Source organism: Simochromis diagramma, unplaced genomic scaffold (genome assembly GCF_900408965.1).
Source record: "Simochromis diagramma unplaced genomic scaffold, fSimDia1.1 OVJJ01000518.1, whole genome shotgun sequence".
NCBI lineage: Eukaryota > Metazoa > Chordata > Actinopteri > Cichliformes > Cichlidae > Simochromis > Simochromis diagramma.
In genome coordinates, this window is record NW_024387336.1 from 188,009 (window position 1) to 207,486 (window position 19,478).

Below are 19,478 nucleotides of genomic sequence, written 5' to 3' on the forward strand. Positions count from 1 at the left end.
GGAAAATTTTGTACAGATTTGTTTTTTCTGCTACATTGAAGTGAAAAAAGATGCACTGACTATTTATTCATTTATATATTTATATAATTATTTCTTTAAAAAAATGTGCAAAAGGAAAAAAAAATAAAAAGAAGAAAGAAAGAAACATACACCAAAAGTTCAGCAAATTCTTCACACTGATTATTACAATCATTGCTGGAAAAGCGGTGAAAAAGATATTGCACTTTACAGAAACATTTGAATCTCTCACTGCATGTATTGTTTTGTTTTAAATACTTGTTTTAAATACATTATATTGACTGTGAAATGTTTGTATTGTCTAGTGTGCTATTTAAGGTGTGAAGGAAGTCAGTTTGTTTGCATTAAAAAATACATTATTGATTCTTCAGTTGGTTTGAGTTTTAGTATGTTGAAAATTCTTGTTTTCTGCTTCGGACAGACTGCATTTTGTTAGTGTTTAAAGTTCGACTGAGCTGTAAAAACACTGAACTCTTTGATAAAAATGTGTTTGGAGAAGTGAAGGTGTGTCTCCACTTGGTGACACATCCAGCTTCTGCATTTCCCTGGAGATAAATATATGTCTGTGTGTGTAGTATTAACAGATTAAAACGTTTTTGAAGTTGAAGTATTTTTCCTGTTAATGTGACAGATTATTTGTGTGTGACTGATGAAGAAGAGCTAAAGTTAGAGCTGTTCGGAGGAATCGCTGTTTTAAACAAACAGGAAATCTTCATCTGTTTCTTTGGACGCTTCACATGAAACCTGAAACCTGAGTTTCACTCAAAATAAACTGCTGAGGCCTCACTTTCAAACAGTTTCCACTGCAGGCAGAAGAATTATTTTTTTCTAAATTATTCTATAATCAAAACATTTTATTAATAAAAAAACAAGTCAAAGGTTGTATGATTATTTATTTGTAAAAATATGAACAGGGAACCAATTTCACTGTTTTTCTAACTGAAATGCAGCTCTGGTACAGCCAGCTTTATGCTGCAAGGTAAAGTCCCTTCAATAATAAAAAGGAAACACCAACAATCATGAGCAAACACCTGGTGTCAGAGTTCGAAACATGAAGTTATCTAAAGTTCTACAGAGTCAAAGGTTTCATAAAGGTCCCAAGAAGGAATAAAATCATCAGAACACAAAAATGACCAATCTGCTCTATTGACAATGTGCAGAGAATTATGGGAAATGTTGTTTTCCCATGAATCCAGGCTGGAGCTGATCGAAGACTAGTGAACAAACCACCAGTTATCAATAAGCAGGTGATCCTTTGTTAATGTAATGGGGCGTTGTGTTAGCGAGGGAGGTAAAGTAGCTTCTTCACTGATTTCTAATATTGCTTCAAACGGGAGGTTGGTCTTCGTAGAGTGCAAGGAGGTCTTCACTTCCAAGAGACTTCCTACTCTTCTGCTCAATTTAGGGGTCACCACAGCAGATCATCTGCCTCCACCTCACCCTGTTTCCAGGACACTCCACCTGTGAAAAGCTTGCAGACAGTGGATCCAGGAGAGCAACAGTGAATGAACTGCTGTAATCCAGTTGGCTCGTGGGTCCCCAGTTCCTGTGAGGAAAAGGAAATACAAAAGGGGAATAAATAAATAAAATACTGATATGATGGTGGAGCAGAAAGGGACTCAGCTGGAAACATGCAGGACGAGGGCTAAATGAAGAGTTACAGAACTGAGCCTTCCACATGTCACAGCTGCACACTCTCACCCCAGATAAATCCCACCACGTAGTCTTAGTAAAGCTGACTGGTATGTGTCTCCAAAAATAACTGTAATAGACACCAGCAGCAGGAAGTATTCATCCTCGTGTCCATGCCGTGGCCTGTTCACCCTCATGGCTTGTATCTCTGGACCTCAGTGGGGTTGCTGTGTCTGCTATGTATTCTGAGCTCAGGTAAGAGAGGAGTTTAAAGAAGAGCCCGTCTGAAATCTGAAAGTGTTGTTTTTAGAGGACAATAAAGAGTTCAGAGTGTCGGTGGGGCGCGTCGTCCTTTTAGCTTGCACCACTGATATCTGAGACTTACAGAGTGCAGTCTGTATCAGTACAGAATGCATGTACAGCAGTATGTAACAGAGACCAGAGAGTGAAAAATAACATTTGAGCCATGAAATCAGAGAAGGGATCTTTGTAGTTTTTCTTCCTTATGTGGGAAGCAAATGATTTAAATCCACAATTTTAAGTATATATTTACATATAAGCGAAGAGCAGAGCTGAGCAGGGAGTCTGATACTGTGGATACCATCTATCTCACACAATAAAATGGGCTGCATGGTCACTGAAAGTCGCCTACGTGCATGTTGTTGTGCCCAAATATTCAACCCTTTTGTCCACTATGCAGAAAACAGAGACTCCATGGGGTCTTTATGACTGGATGAAACATAGATTAAAAAAAAAACAAAAAAACAGGTTAATGGTCTGTGGCACGGCTGCAGCAGAAACGAAAAACTGACAACACAGTCATTGCAAACAAACTCAGTCATTGTGAATAAAATGAAGCAGCGGAAAGTGAGCATTCTGAGCCGTGTCGGGTCCTTCAGGGTTACACACCCCTTTCTTCATCACAGCCTTCTGCAGCTCTGATGGTTCTTCTCTTCGTGGTACCCTCCATGGAGGATAATGTTCCCTGTAGCTATTCATTTTATAGCCAAGCATTTCAAGGATAACTTTTGATACATTAGTTAGTTAGCTGGTTTGTTTTAGTGATGGTCGCAGTAGTAATACTACATTCACATTTTCTACTAGACTTTGCACACAGCGAGCTAAAGCACAGAGCTGTGGTGAAGCTGTGCACAGGTAACCTGTAACTCACCTATCCTGTCAACTTGCAGGCAGCAGCCAGTCTGTGAGGACCGGCTTCATCGGTGGTGAGGTCCTCCTGCCCTGTGTCTACTCTGAACAGCTGTCTGAGCCGGTCACCGCCTTCTGGAGGGACAAGGATGACAAAATTGTGTTGGACATCATCAACGGCAAAGAGGATAAAATGGATCCAAAGTTCAGAGGTCGCGTGTTCAGCTTCCCAAACCATTACAAGACTGGAAACCTCTCCATCCTCATAAAGGGCCTGAGGGCGGACGACGCCGGCCCGTATGACTGCGACATCCCCAAAGTGGACTATCAGGCCAAGATGACTCTGAAAGTCACAGGTCAGTTCAGCAGCACGAGCACCTTATTAGGAACACCTCAGTGTTTGTGCAGCAGCAGCTCAGGGGTCTTTGAAAAGTGGATGATGAAAACTGCACTGAAACCTGTGAACTTCGACCATCTTCCTTACCATTTTAACTCCTTTTATTTAACATGACTTTTTAATTCAGTGGAAATTTGCATCTGGAAGCAAGAGCAGCACCACAAGAAAAAGAACAATATTCTGTGAGCTGTGCTTTTTTCCTTAAATGAATTTTAAGCCTTAATCCAGCTCATATCTTTATTTGGATTCATAACAAATTGTTCTAAACTGTCTCATAAAATAATTCTGGCTCTTCTTTTTAGCCATATGTGGACAAGCAAACACTGGGTCCTTTTTGATAGGTGTCTTGATGCAAAGATGGAATACTGACAAAATCAGTGGCTTGAATATTCCTTAGTGGAATAATTAGCTACACTCGTGGCATCAGAAGCAGACAGAACTTCATGTGGGTGTTTTGTATGATTTTTCTCCAGTTTGATTCAATTCCTTCAGTTTAAAGATGTTTTCTTCCTTGTTTTTTCCTGTTTCCTGTCTGCCCACATTTTTTATTTCAGTATTTCAGTGCCAGGTATATTTCAAGAAGCAGCAGTAGTGTTAAAAACAGAGTGGATCAAACAGGAAACAGCCCATCTACAGCTCAAACACTGACTATAATGAACAGTTATTCTACTGTGGAGATAAGAGAATACGCTCCTTCTGGCAGGTTTCAGTCCAAATGATCTTCACCAGTTCGGTGTTTCAGTGTTTCTTTACATGTTCAGCTCTGATTAAACTGGAACTTTTTTGTGTTGCAGAAAAACCTGGTGTTATTAAAATAACAACTCCACATCCTGACCTTGCTACGATTAGTGGTGCAGCTGTAACATGCTCCAACCACCACCTCCTGGTTCTCCTCTCTGCTCTGTTTGTGCTCTTCTGTTCTTTACAGTAAACACAGGTTCAAACTTAAGTCGGGTTTAGCTCAATTACACCTTAAAATATTGTCTTGTTTAAATTGCCTTTATTAATAAATAATTGATATCTCTGATCTGCTGTGTTTTATATTTCCTGCTACTGTTGTTTCTGATTCAACTAAGTACAAAATATCCTGAACACTCACAGTTTGAGCACTTTATAAACAACCATTAAGCGGCACTTTAGTAGCTATGTTAATATATTAATAGAGTGACCTTTGTACAACAGTGAAGTAGAATTTAGTAGAATTGTTCTTCAATTCAATTCTTTATACTTTCTTACTTTGAGTACATTTCAGTTACTTGTCTACTTGTGTAAAAAAAGTTTCTTCAGTATTTTAACTTTTACTGGAGTATTTTTTATCACAGGCATTTGCACTTCTACTTAAGTAAAGAAAGTTTGTAATTTTGCCACCTCCTGTTTTTAGTTTTAGTTCACTAGAATAATTCTGCTCGTCATTCGTCTGATGCTGAGCAACGGATTGTTCGCAAAATGTTTCATTTCTATAAGTTTTCTTTGTTACTTTGTTTAGTTGATATATGATTGAGGTAAACACAAAACCAACAGCACAAAGCAAAGATGAAAAACAACACAAAGAGACTTTAATGCGATTGCCACGATGATTTTACTGTATCAACACAAACGGGTTGAAATGGACGCTGCAGCCAGACCGCTCATAGGTTTGTTACCTGTCGAAGTTCGGGGTCTGGCTGCTGGACTGGGGTCAGCGTTCATTAAGCTTTATCAACACTCTGGGTTCTTAGCTAGCTTAGCGTTAGCATGTGTTAGCATCAGAAAGCAGTCGTTTCTGTTCTGAACAGAGTTTGCACTTTACCATCGTGTTCTCGTCCTTTTATAAAAATAAAATTTATGTCCATCTCTACTAGAGATGGCACGATACCACTTTTTTATGTCCGATACCGATACCGATATCATAAATTTGGATATCTGCCGATACCGATATGAATCCGATATAGTGTTTTTTAATCAACAAAACTGTTTTTTAAAATATCTTGCTGCATTTTGCAAGTCTGCAAGTTCATACTCAAGTTTAAAACAACAACTACACTAAAGCTATTCTGTTATACCTGTATACAAAAAAAAATTTCATAGTTCAGCAATACTGATCAATCTAATAAACTTAAACCTACACCATCCTCACTATTCTGGTATTTTAAAGAGTACTTAGCGTAAATATTAAGCAACCTAACTAATAGGGTTCCAACTCCCAGCAACAACAAAAATAAATAAATAAAAAATAGGGAACCACCCCTCACGCTACACCTCATGATGCTTAATCGACGTAATCAACCTTAATTTGATGAAGTGTGAAAAAAATGCACAGAAATCAATTATTTTTCAAGAAATATTAAATAGATTCAACATCTTTCTTCAACAAAATTACAGATGGTACCTTCCCAAAGTAAAAAGTACTATAGCTTACTAGGGTATATATATTAGACTTAATAGTCACTATATACAGTAATTGACTTCTATTCATTTTACATCAAATTAAAACTTTGGGTGTCAGATAATTATTTATTAAAAGCTCGACATTTTAAATGAGAATAAGAAAGAAAAGTATGTCTTTGTGCCCCCTTTTCCCTGTTCATGCCCTATCGGCCCACCTGGCTAAACTTTGCTAGATCCGCCCCTGCACAGTTACCAGCGTCAGCTACGTAGAAAAAGATCCTCGAGTAGAAAGTAATATTAAATAAATTCTAACAACAGCTTATCAAGCTTAAACGTGCTGCTGTTGTTCAGCCGCTGGTTTCCTCTTTCTGGTGCAAAGTGGGGCAAAAACAAACAAGACAGACGGATTCCCGACAGAAAAGCCGATCAGCTGATCATTAAGCAGTTTCACGATTGAAGTAGCAGCCGGAGAGCGAGAGGCAGTCGCTTGTTAAGCTTAACGCAGGAATGCTTTACAAACATTCAGAGATGGACTTACACACTTGCTTTACTTCTCTCGGGGATAACTTTGTCGGAGATGAAATGCCGGGTTGCTAGCGAAGCTCCAAATGCTATCCAGACCACTGACAGGTCCCGCATGCCACAGCCGCTCTATCACGTGATGCATACTGCTCCGACGTGCTAACGTTCTGAGGTGAGTTACGGCGTGTTGCAAGTTTTGTGAGGTGCTTTCGTGATATTTAATGGATCGGATTACATTTTTTATTTTTCTCCGATATCCGATCCAGTAATTTAGGTCAGTATCGGACCGATACCGATACGTAATATCGGATCGGTCCATCTCTAATCTCTACGCTGCAGACAGTTACACTATTTTCCTCCTCCAGCACACAAACTGAAATCAGTAAAAGTAAAAGAGAAACCTAGAAACAGGATCTATTGACAGGCAGACTAACAAATCCAAGGAATTGAACTGATACCTGATACATACATCTGGATGCATTGTGGGAAATGTAGGAAAAAGTAGCCTGTGTAGGTTTTTTTTTAGTTTTCCTCCGTCTGTGGTTGTTTTTTAGAATTTACCTTTGTTGTGTCGCTAAGTGTGATATTGCAGGTTCATCTCTCATTCTTAATAAAAACCCGACTAAAACTAAATAAGACTAAACATTTCTGTGCAGTTTTCTTTTGTTCTGCCACAAGGAGGAGCCACTGCATACATGCTAATGATGGAGATGTTTAATTATTACATAAAAATGTAGTATAGCGGTAATTTTATGTATTTATACATCTTTTTTATTCAATAAAAAAGATCACCTGATCATTGTACCCTTAGTTCTGGTCCCAGTAAATCAGGACGGGTGGCCAGCGCGGAGTAACTTTCAAAATGTCCACAGGAGATTGCTGTAGACCACAGGCACTCATAGGCATTGGTTGCTGCTGACAACAGGAAATAAAGCCGGTCTGCGCTATGGGCTGAATCATTTTTAACTGTGGATTTTAACACAATGCAATATATTCAGTTTTAGAGTTTATATTCAATATAAATTGTAGCTAGGGTGACATTGTTAATGCTGGCTTATTTTAATAAATAAATTGTCATATACAAAACTAGGGTGGCAAGAGATTATTTTAGGGTGGCACATGCCACCCCAAGCCACCCATGTAGATCCAGCCCTGAGTGTTACGGGGTGAAAAAGTTAGCACTTCTTCAGATTGAATAAGAATCCAGAAGCTGCTGAGAAAGATTGCATTTTTTAAATAGCAATGGGCACTTGGCTAGCATTTTTTACAACTGAAGTTCTGTCATCTCCAAGCATTGGTTTTAAGACGCAGCCGTGGTTATGGGCGGAGACCAGACAGATAAACAAAATAAATAAGTAAAGTAAGGCAGGACAGCCCTGCTGGGTATCACAGCTCAGCTCGGGGAGGATCCATTTTTCTCTCAGTTGTGACACCAGCAGCAAGAAGTATGGTCATCCTCAGAAGTGTCTGTCGGTGCTCGCCTCTCTGCAGCTCGGTGATGCTGCTGTGTCTGCTGTGCAGTCTGAGCTCAGGTGAGACTATATTTTAAAACCTGTTTACTGTGATTCATCGGGAGAAACAACGACCTCAGAGTCCTTCCAGCTCACAGACTCTGACAGCTGTGAGGTGAGATTAGTACACACTCTCTGATATAAGTGCTGTGATTCATGGGGGGAGAATGTTGAGCAAAGATCACCAGGTGTGAGGGTGGTGGGCTTTATTCTATTCTATTTGTTGTACCTAATTTAGAGGACAGAATACTTCAATTTGTCTGCAGGATTTTTTTTTTTTATCTCAGTTTTAGTTCCTACCACTGGTATCTGAGGCATGCCTGTTGAAACCAGCCGAGTAAACCTCCACATGCTACTGTAGCGCTCTCAGCTGTAATTAGAGGTCTGGATCTGTGGGTGAAGATCAGCCCTGTAATCTCTGCTGTAATTATGGGTTTCAACTTGTTTTTCTTTGGGTTTAGATGGGGGTTTTTTCTCTTCAGTTGCCACACAGGGTTTTCTAATTTTAGTTTACTTCAGTGATGATAATGTTGTTGATGCTTTGACTGATGTCATTGCATCAGGCCAGGTTCTTCCGAGCAAACAGGGGAAACATGCACAAACAACGTCTGTGTGGAACTATAGGTCCATTACTGTGCATTAGAAAGCAGCCTTAATGATTCAGTAGTTTCCACTGATCACATTATAGTTATTTTCTGAATGTAAACACCTCGTCTGATTGTGATTTCTCTTTAATATATACATAAAAAACAAAAACATGTACAGCACCAGGACTTCAACTCAGGGTATTGTCGGGAGCGATTTGCAGTGTGACACAGCAGGAATGAGAATCAGAACCTGCACATGGAGGAGTTTAAGTATTTCTGGGTTTTGTAAATGAGTGAGGGGGAGCTGGAGATCAACGACGGATTGGCGCAGGTTCAGTGATGCGGACACTGTACCACTCCATTGTGGTGAAGAGCTTAGCATAAAAGCGAAGCACTCAATTTACTCAATTCAACCTACGTCCCTACCCTGAACTATGTTAATGAGCTTTGGTTATTGGCTGAAAGAACGAAATTCTGGACACAAGCGGCAAAAATGAGCTTACTCTTTGAAGGGTAGCTGGCCTCTCTTTTAAACATGGAGTGGATGAACTATCTCCACACTGAATGGAGCAAGTTGAGGTGGTTTGGGCATCTGATAGGAGGCCCCGGGGCAGACCCAAGACACACTGGAGAAATTATCTCTCCAGCATGTCCTGGGAACACTTTGGTGTTCCCCCTGACAAGCTGCAAGAGGTGGCCGGGGAGAGGGAGGTCTGGGGTTCTCTGCTTAAGGTTTTGTGCCCACGGTCCAGCCCAGGATAAGCAGAAAAAGATATATGGATGAACGCACATCTACAGCAGTATGAAACAGAGATCGGAGAGTGAAAAACTTTTATTTCTCTAAATTCAGAAACAGGAACTAGTTTTTGTTTCCTTTGTGAGCAGCAGAGCGTTTAGATCCAGTTTTGTGAGTATGTACTTGCATGTAAATGAAAAGCAGAGCTGATCAAGGCATCTGTTGATACTGTGATGCACAGAATAAAGAGGCTGCAAGGTGGCCAAGAATCGCTGATGTATATGTTTGTGTGCCTGAGTGCATTATATCTGTTTTGTCCAGCAGAAAAGGACATTACATTTGATTTCATCCATTGGTCCGTGGGGTCCTTACGGCTCTATGAAATGTTCATCTTTGTCTTTCTTCCACAGCAGGTCTTTTTGTCCTGTCTCCTTCCTCTCATCCCCAACCAGTCACAGCTGACGGCTGTCTCTCCCTGTGCCTGGTTCTGTTGAAAGTTTCTTCCTGTTAAAAGGGAGTTTTTCCTTCCCACTGTTGTCAAAGTAGTTGCTCATAGGGGGTTGTCTGATTGTTGGGCTTTTCTCTGTATCATTCCAGTGTCTTTGCTTTACAATATTAAGCACCTTAAGGTAACTGTTGTATTGATTTAGTGCAATATAAAAAAAACATTGAATTGAATGTGTCACGGTTAGCACTGGCCAACTGTGGGTGTGTGGGGAAGTAGGACCCAAAATGCAGAACTCTTCAACGCAAGCAGTGCGTTTATTTACAGTGACGTAACTAATACACAACATTAAAATCCCAGTGTGTTCCCGACTCCCGTTCCATGTCTTCTCCCTACACCCATGCTCCGTGTCCCCATTCCCTATGTACACTGCGTCAGCTGCTTCCTCGTTTCCACGAATCATCCTGGGAAACACACACACACAAAGGCGGCTATGAGTACCTTCACACAACAGCAGACTGGCACTTACTTCGCACGTTTGCTGAGAAACTGCCAGGAAGTCACTCAACGATCCAGCGTCGAGGAGCTCTCACCCACACTGCCTTATAGCTCCCTCGATGATGGTTGATCAGCTGCAGGTGTGTGTGATCATTTCCTCAGGTGTGGCCAGCCACCTGGTAGGGCACACCCACCAGGCCTGAAGACTCCTGGAGACCAGTGCTCAGTACACACAGACACACACACACAGACACAAACCAGGAAGACGAGGGACAGCAGCACCAAAAATACACATGTCCATAACTGCTCAAGGACCCTGGGTCGCTCAGATCCAGGACAATGACAGAATGTTAAATGGATTAGGAATGGGCTGTCACTCAACTTCATATGTCAAGGCAGACAATTGAATACTTTGGGGAATGTAGTGTACCTCATCTATACTGTTTACAAATAATTCAGTTTATAATAAGAATATAATGAAAGAATCTGTATGGATTTCAGTTACAATGAAGTCAAGTCTGAAAATCAAAGCGTAGGAGGAACTTTGAAGGACTTGGATTCAAGTTTGAAAAATGTGTTCGTAGTCTGCAGTCTTTGAGGCCATTTAAAGTCCAACAACAAAGATTTAGAGTTGAGCAGGGATAGCAGTAAAGAACTGCTTCTGTTTGAGTGAATGACTTTTGCTATGAGGTGTTGATGTTTTTAGGTCACTCACTCACAGCCATTCAGATTCATCACAGCACTGAGTATTCATTAGGCAGTGCAGCAGCAATGGAAAAGCCAGCATCCAGGATTGGAGCTCAAGTCTTTTCATCATTATGTGGAGGATTTTAATGATAGTAAAAAGTGACAGGCCTCTCTATGTTTGGAGAAATTCATGAGTTTTTGCTGAGTTTTTTACTTTGTCCTCCAGCAGAAGAGCATCCAGTAAGTGTTGATTCTGCTTTGTTGCTGAGGTCACCAAATGTGCTAAACCAAAGAACTGTGGTGGAGCTGTGCACAGGTAACCTGTTACTCACCTGTCCTGTTGTCCTGCAGGCAGCAGCCAGTCTGTGAGGACTGGCTTCATCGGGGATGAGGTCCTCCTGCCTTGCATCTGCTCTAACCAGCTGTCCAAGCCGGTCACTGCCTTCTGGAGGGACAAGGATGACAAAGTTGTATTGGACATCATCAACAGCAGAGAGGATAAAATAGATGCAAAGTTCACAGGTCGAGTGTTCAGCTTCCCAGACTATTACAAGAACGGAAACCTTTCCATCCTTTTTTGATTGGTATTGATTGGTAATTTATTTCAACATGTGAACAATATACAAGTACATTTAGAAAAGAAATAAGAGAGAAAAAAAAATACTATACAAATTACATACAAAAAAACATTCTGATTAATTTACATGTTGAAAGGGAGTGGGAAGAAGTATACACTTATTTAATCCCACCCCTTTGCCATAAATTATCAGTGAATATTTAGTCAGCTTCCTTACTGATATAATTTGTAATAAAAATAGTGAACAGATTTCTGATATACTATATACTATAATATCACATCATGAATTTTTTGTTTGTTTGTTTGTTTTTAAATAGAGACATTCACTTAATTTAAATATTTTCCTTTTCTTTATAGATCGAGAAGATCATATTTTTATAACTCTTTTTGAACAGTTTTATGTTTGGACATTGCTTTAATTCCATATTCAGTTTGTTCCATAGTTTCACTCCATGAACAGAAACACAAAAGCCTTTTCTTGTAGTACGTACCTTCATTGTTTTGAAGTTACAAAACCCCCTTAAATTATAACTTCCTTCTTTCAAAAAAAACATACTCTGAATATTACCTGGCAGTTCTTTATTTTTTGCTTTGAATAGAATTTGTGCTGTTTGGAATTTCACTATATCGTCAATTTTCAATATTTCAGACTGCAAAAATAGTGAGTTTGTATGTTCCCTATAACCTGCATTGTGGATGATTCGAATTGCTTTTTTTTGAAGAGTAAAAAGTGAATGTAATGTGGTTTTATAGTTATTGCCCCAGACCTCTGCACAATAGCTTAAGTATGGTGAAACCAGTGAACAGTAGAGAATATGAAGTGATGTTCTGTCGAATACCTGTTTTGCCTTGTTTAGTAGTGCAATGCTTCGTGATACTTTGGAATGAATATATCTTACGTGAGCTCTCCAGTTAAGTTTTTCATCTATTATTACCCCCAGAAATTCATTTTCACTGACTCTTTCAATATCAACACCATTTATTTGAATCTTTGCATTTGTATTTAAACTACTATTTCCAAATAACATCAGTTTAGATTTATTCAAATTTAATGATAATTTGTTTTTATCAAGCCAGAACTTCACTTTACTTATTTCATTAGTCATATCCTCCAATAAATTCTGCAGATCATCACCAGAGCAAAAAATGTTTGTATCGTCAGCAAAGAGAACCATTTTTAATACTTTGGACACTTTACAGATGTCGTTAATGTACAAGTTGAAGAATTTTGGACCCAAAACTGACCCTTGGGGTACACCACAAGCAATGTCCATACATAAGGAGCAACCACCATTTATTTTCACAAACTGCTTTCTGTCACTTAAATAACTCCGGACCCAATCTAAAACTACCCCTCTGACACCATAACGTTCCAGTTTTCTTATTAATATATCATGATCTATAGTGTCAAATGCCTTTGTCAAGTCTATGAATAACCCAGCCACATATTGCTTTTTGTCTATGGAATTTGTGATGTATTCTATTGAATCTAATAGTGCCGATGATGTTGATCTGTTTGATCTGAATCCGTACTGACTTTCAGTGAGTAGTTTATGTTTATCTATAAATTTTTCCAGTCTGTTTTTAAACAGTTTTTCAAGAACTTTTGAGAATTGAGGTAGTAAAGAGACAGGCCTGTAGTTTGTGAAATGGTGTTTGTTCCCAGATTTGTATAGAGGTATAACTTTTGCTATTTTCATTCTGTCTGGAAATCGACCAGTTTGAAATGATAAATTACAGATGTATGTAAATGGTTTCATAATAGCCTCAATGACTCTTTTAACCACTATCATATCAATATCATTACAATCCAAAGATTTGTGATTTTTACATTTTTTGACAATTTCAAGAACTTCATTTTCATCAACGGCTGTGAGAAACATAGAATATGGATTTCTGTCAATCAGTGTATCGGGTTTTTCCTGTGCTTTCCCAGGATCAGTGATTGTTCTTGCTAAATTTGGTCCAGCAGTTACAAAGAATTCATTGAGACTATTTGCCACAACATCCATATTGTATTCTTCATGGTCATTACAAATGAAATACTTGGGATAGTTCTTTTGTCCAGTCCCACATTTTATAACACTGTTCAGGATTTCCCATAATCTTTTATTATTATTTCTATTTATATCCAATTGCTTCTTATAGTATTCCTTTTTACTAAATCTAAGTATATTAGTTAACCTATTTTTATATCTTTTGTATCTGATTTCGGCATCTTTAGTTCTCGTTCTTAAGAACTCTCTGTATAAAGCATTTTTCTTTGTACATGCATTTTGCAGACCTTTTGTTATCCATGGACAGTCCATATATTTCTGTTTCCTACTATATTGCTTTATTGGACAGTTGGTATTGTACAGTAATGTAAATATTCTGAGGAATTTATTATAAGCACTATTAACGTCCTGTTCCTGATATACTTCACCCCAGTTTTCCTTCAATAAATCTTTTTTAAATGCATTCATTCTTTCTTCTGTTCTTACTCGTCTGTACTCTTTTTTACTGTCCATTTTATTGATCTTGTAATTCCTATCATAGATTGTAAAAATTGGAAGATGGTCACTTATGTCGTTAATCAGGAGTCCACTTAGAGTCTTATTTTCAATGTCATTTGTAAAAATGTTGTCTATGAGAGTTGCACAATGTGATGTAATCCTGGTAGGTCTAGTAATTTTAGGGAATAGGTTCATACAGTGCATTGTGTTTATAAATTCCTCAGTGGTTTTATGTTTATTTGGGTTTAGCAAATCAATATTGAAGTCCCCACAAATGAAAACTTTTTTGTGAGCTATTTCAATAAATGTTTCTTCTATCCAGTCTTTAAATGTCTCAATACTACTACCTGGAGCTCTGTATATACAGCTAATGATTACATTTTTACTTTTTTCTTTACAAATTTCAACTGTAATACATTCTAGTACATTATCAATCACCATCGTTATCTTTTCCACCACATTAAATTTCAAGGATTTGTCCATATACAAGGCCACTCTTCCTCCTCCTTTGTTTCGCCTAGTTATAAATGTGAATTCATAACCCTCCAGTTCAAAGTCTGTTCTTTTTTCCATATTGATCCAAGTTTCTGATAAGGCAATGACACTAAATGGATGTGAAAACTGGTTAAGATATTCTTTGATATGACTAAAATTTGTATAGAGACTTCTACAGTTAAAGTGGATAATTGATAATTTATTCTCAGTTTTAATCCTCTGATTGTAGTCTTTATTTGTATAGTAGCAGCAATTGTTATTGTTAGATGAGAAAAAGTTGTTGTCTGGATCTATTTCATATTCCAAGTCATGTGTATTGTGATCCATATAGTTAAATGTTTTCAGTTCCAATTGATCATATTCTGCAACTGTCTGACTGATGCAGCTGATTCTTCCAGATGTATCTGAGTTCTTCCTTCCAGTTTGTGTCATAAGTGAGTGTGTGGTTGTCTGTTACTTTGTTTGCCGTCCAGATCGTGTTGCTCACTGATATTTTTCGAGATCCGCCATATTTTTAATGGTCAGAACTTTGGCTTCCTCTGGTGATCCGTTTAGTTTAATGAATATTTTGCAGTTCGTCGTCCAAGTGCTTTGGATTTTTCCCAGCTTCTTAAGGTGTCGCGCTTTTTTGGCTATTTCAGCGTTGTGTTTGGTTAGATGTTCATTGATAAAGACATTAGATCCTTTTAATTTTCTTCCTTGTTTCAGCAGCGTAATCTTGTGCTTTCGATTTACAAACCTTAATATAATAGCCGGTATGTTGCCATTCCTCCTGGGAAGAGGGTGACATGCTTCGACAGAGTTACAGTCCAGGGCAATCCCTTTGGACCGCAGGAAAGCAGCCACCTGTTGTTCCGTGGAGCTAATGTCAAGCTCTCCAGGTTCCTCATTGCTGTCAGCGGTCACCGCCTGAGCGTATGACCGGGGTTTAATATGGAGCCCAGTGATGATGACGTCGTTTATCCTGGAGTATTGTTCCAGGTCAGCGACCTTACTTTCCAGGTATGCAATCTTTTTATCTTTTTCGGCATTTTGGATGCGGAGGAGCTTTACCTCCTCCACAATTTCAATGATATTTTTCTGCTGCAACCTGATAGTAGAAATTTCCTCCATTATGAAGTCAAGGGACTTTTTAATGTCCTCGACTTCCTCAGCTGTCGGTGTCCTCTTCGGCCCCATTTTATCTGGTTACCCTGGTAGCAGGTTCAGTCAGCTGATTCCTCAGTCAGCTGTTAGCCTGGTAACGTGTTGGCTAGCCTGCAATTACCTCGTTAACTCCGTTAGTCCAGTCCAATATCCTGTATCAAAGTCGTAATCCAGACAGGGTTGTACCAAAAGTTCCAACAATTTAAGTAGTCTTTGCTCCAGAAATTGATGGCCAAATTTCAAAAATCCACAGGACACGATCAAAACACAACTTTCAAACAAATGCCCTCTGACCTAGAGGTGAGAGGGCACAGCATCGCGGTCTCCTATTGGTCATGTAGGAAGCAGGAAGTAGCTATCCTCATAAAGGATCTGAGGATGGACGATGCCGGCCCATACGAGTGCGACATCCCCAAAGTGGACTATCAGGCCAAGATGACTCTGAATGTCACAGGTCAGTTCAGCAGCACGAGCACCTTATTAGGAAGGTGGAATACAGACAAACATCAATAGATTAAATGTGCTACACCGGAACGACTGCTTACACCTGTGGCATCAGATGATCCTTTAGCAGACAGAACTTCTTGTGGGTGTTTTGTATAATTGGTCCTTGTGTTTAAAGATGATCTATTGCTTGTTTCTGATCAACTCACAAATTATATTCCTGTATTTCAGTGTCAGGTTTATTTCTAGAAGCAGCAGTATTGTTAAAAACCAATTGGATCAAACAGGAAACAGATCATCGAGAGCTTACTGACTCACTAGAATGCATGGTTAATTTACTGTACCACTAAGAGGATGTGCTTCTTGTAGCTGGTTTCAGTCTAAATGAGGATCACAAGTTCAGGCTTTCTTCCTTGAAAGAAAAAATAATAATTTATGTTTTTTTGGTTTGTTTTTTTCATACTGTCAACTCTTATTAAAATTATGTTTTGTATTTTGTGTTGCAGAGAAACCCACATCACATGGTGCAACAGTAACCTCCTCCAGCCACCACCTGGTTCTCCTCTCTGCTCCTCTGTTTGTGCTTTTCTGCTCTTTAAAGTTAATGCCAGGGCTGGACTGGTAATCTGGCATTTCCCAGTGGGCCAACGGGCCGGCTTGAAGTGCTGCTATGCACCCACAATACAAGGACGGACAACAGCCCACTTGTTCATTTTCAGTCACATCTTTTAATGTAACCGGTCCCTTCCCTAACTTCGCTGTGCGCTCACTCAGCTAGAAAAATTTAGTGTGGAAGAAGAGACTAAAAGTAGACTAAAACTAAACTAAAAATAGATGCAGCAAATGTGTCAAAGTAACAAACACGTTAGCTGTCGGTGCGTGAACAGCAGTACCAGCAACCAGAGGTGGGACGTAATTACTTTGTTACTGTACTTAGGTAGAGTTTTTAGGTATCTGTACTTTACAGGAATATTTATTTTTCTAACTTCTGACTTTTACTTCCTACATTTTTAAACAAATATTTGTACTTTCTACTCCTCACATTTTTAAAATAGACTCCTTACTTTTGTTCAACAGTATCATCAATAGCTGTATACTCGGGGGTTAAAGTGGGCTGGAAACAGTGCAGGTGTCCCAAAGTTGTACTCAGCATCTAGCTAATGCTACAGAATAGGAATAATCATAAAGGGAGTAACGTTTCTCCACGATTTAACATTTCTACAGTGTCTCTATCAGATTAACAAATATCAGCAAACACACAAATTGTTTGATTTCAATTTGTCTCACAGTGTGTCGTTAGCTAAAGGTCCAGCTGCTGTATTTCACAGGGCGAAAAAAGAATGCGCTAACTTCACTCAGAGATGGAAAAAGATAAGATAAGATAAGATAAGATAAGATAAGATAAGAAAGAGGACAGGAGAGAAAGAAGAGAGGTTAGATTTAAAGGTAAAGACTGTACATTTAAATGTCTGATGTAATAATTTGTAATCACATATTGGATTTGGTGTGTTTTAATAAATTATGTTTTTTTTTTATTGTGAAACATCCTGAAAACCAAACTAAATAGACTAACTTTGTGTTATTCAAATGTTGCACAAAAATACTGGGCAGTTTAGTGCAGTATAAACGATTGAGCATGCATCAAGACACTAAGGAGCACTGTTTGGCAGTTAGAACAAATAATATTTGGCTTTTCTGTACTGTTAAAGTGGAACATGTAGTAAGAAACTTTTCTCAAGGTGTCCCTCAGAGAACATAACTGGATCCTCTTTTGTTTGAATTTATCTTTTGTGACCAGGATGATTTTAACTATTAGAAATTACATTGTGAAGGTGGAGATGGAGTTATCTTTCTTTGAAAAACAACAAAAAAAAGATGCTTGTCAACCAATCATTTAATCTGTTAATCTGGGCTGGAAGCAGGTGTAGTTAACAACTTTGTTAATCCTGAGATCAGGGACACTGAGGTTTTCTGTTCCAGAATGAGAATTTACTTAACTCTGAGTCAGTTACCATGGCAATAGACTCTGTGAACCTCACCTGCTCACTGCCAGGTCTTCTGCAACAAACTCTGAGTTTTTCTCTGATTCCTCGCCTCCTGCTGGACCTGAAGCAGCTGACTGATGCTCTGATACACTTCCTCTTACACTCGTCTCTCCTTAACAATGTGATGCGGATGTCTTCCATGTTGACGCTACAATATGCAGAAGTCGGACTGCAAAAATCATGTCTGCACAATGCATTCCAGCCCTGCTGTTTTATAGTGTTGTGGAAGTTTTCATTTAATAAAGTTTGCAGACAAACGGTGAGTAGTAGCTATTATCCTTTAATAAAAAAATAAAAGAACATAACCAAGCTTGGCGAGAGCAGCCATCGCAGAACAAACGACCAGCAGTCTCTCCTGAACCGGAAAAGCCCTGGGTTTAAATACTTTCTACAGATATAAAAGACAATACACAGCTGTTATTACACCTTTGGTCTCTTGGTTTTTTTATAATTAGGTAAACATTTGTTATCACAAGCTTGATGCTGCTTCTTAAGTCTGGCTTCTGGCATTTGCTATAAATGCACTAATAATGAAAAAGACTAAAACCAAACATCAAAAGATTCGATTTGACTGAAATCACAGCAGCAGCTCTGAAATAGTTGAAGCCCGCTTGCGTTAATGTTTACACATTTTAAGTGGAACACAACAAGGAGATTGTACAGAGGGGAGGGACTGAGGTCACTGTGTCTATGACTGTAGACAGTCAGCCAGCAGCAAATGATGCTTTTGTCACTGTGAAGAGACTGGATGCACACAGCGTACACTTGGCGTGCTAAAAGGCTTTATTTTGATCACAAGCACTCTTTTAGTTTCAGCACAGTCTTCCAGCCTGGAGCCAGCTCTCTGCGTGGTTTCCTCCACCACATTCGAAGCTCAGGGCTGTGGCTCTGTGTGGATGGACTGATGTGCTGGAGACTATAGTGCAAGTAGCAGAGCACAGGGCAGAAGCAGAGCTTGTTCAAGACTGATGGACACTCTTTGGATAAGTTAGTGGTGCAGCAGTGACATATTGTTGGGGATACGTGTTCCTTAAACTTGGAGTTCAACAGCAGCTTGATGGCTTTGGGTGTAACTTGTGATGCCCAAATGAAGAAATGCACCAGTATTGAACCACTTCATTCATTCAAAGCTCAGTTTCAGCGACATCTAGTGGTGAAATAGGAGACAGCAGAAGAATGTCTCTGTAACAAAGTGCTGGCTGTAACTTGGGCTTATGCAAATGATATAAATACAGTTTTGCAAAGATGGATCTATAAACTTGTGTAAAGCAGTGATTGGAAGAAGGCGTGCCTGTGGAAACAGTTTTTAGTTTCTTTTCTCCTGCTTTCAAAAACACATTCACACGCATCTCACGTTACGTAACACTATCAAATGGTCCAGACCATTTGATAGTGTTGATCCAATCATGTGACGCCCTTGGTCACATGCATTTTTCTGCACTGAAGACGATTTAAAGCAGTGGTTCATGGACGATGGACCTTTAATTACGAAGCTTGTATTGGAGCGGCGGTGTCATACGGCCACTAGGTGTTGCTCAAAGCTTCAGTCTCTGATCAAATATGATTTAACCCTCTATGATGACCATTTCTGTCTAGTTCACATGCTTTTATTTTTTTTAACTTTTTGCTCCAACTTCAGCTGCTTAAATATATCAATACTATAATTGTATATGTAGAAATATAATAATTATATGCATCCAGTTGTACCACTTGGCTCCATCACAGCC

General features: G+C 39.1%; 1 protein-coding gene across 1 annotated transcript; it reads left to right on the forward strand.

The window, feature by feature from the left end:
* The first annotated feature begins 1,773 nt into the window (after positions 1-1,773).
* On the forward strand, positions 1,774-18,224 carry LOC120718190 (polymeric immunoglobulin receptor-like). The gene is made up of 5 exons (XM_040006614.1): positions 1,774-1,905; positions 2,841-3,155; positions 10,901-11,118; positions 15,620-15,716; positions 16,213-18,224. Exons 1-5 carry the CDS (start codon positions 1,824-1,826, stop codon positions 16,329-16,331), a joined length of 831 nt encoding a protein of 276 aa, XP_039862548.1. The 5' UTR covers positions 1,774-1,823; the 3' UTR covers positions 16,332-18,224.
* The last annotated feature ends 1,254 nt before the right edge of the window (positions 18,225-19,478 follow it).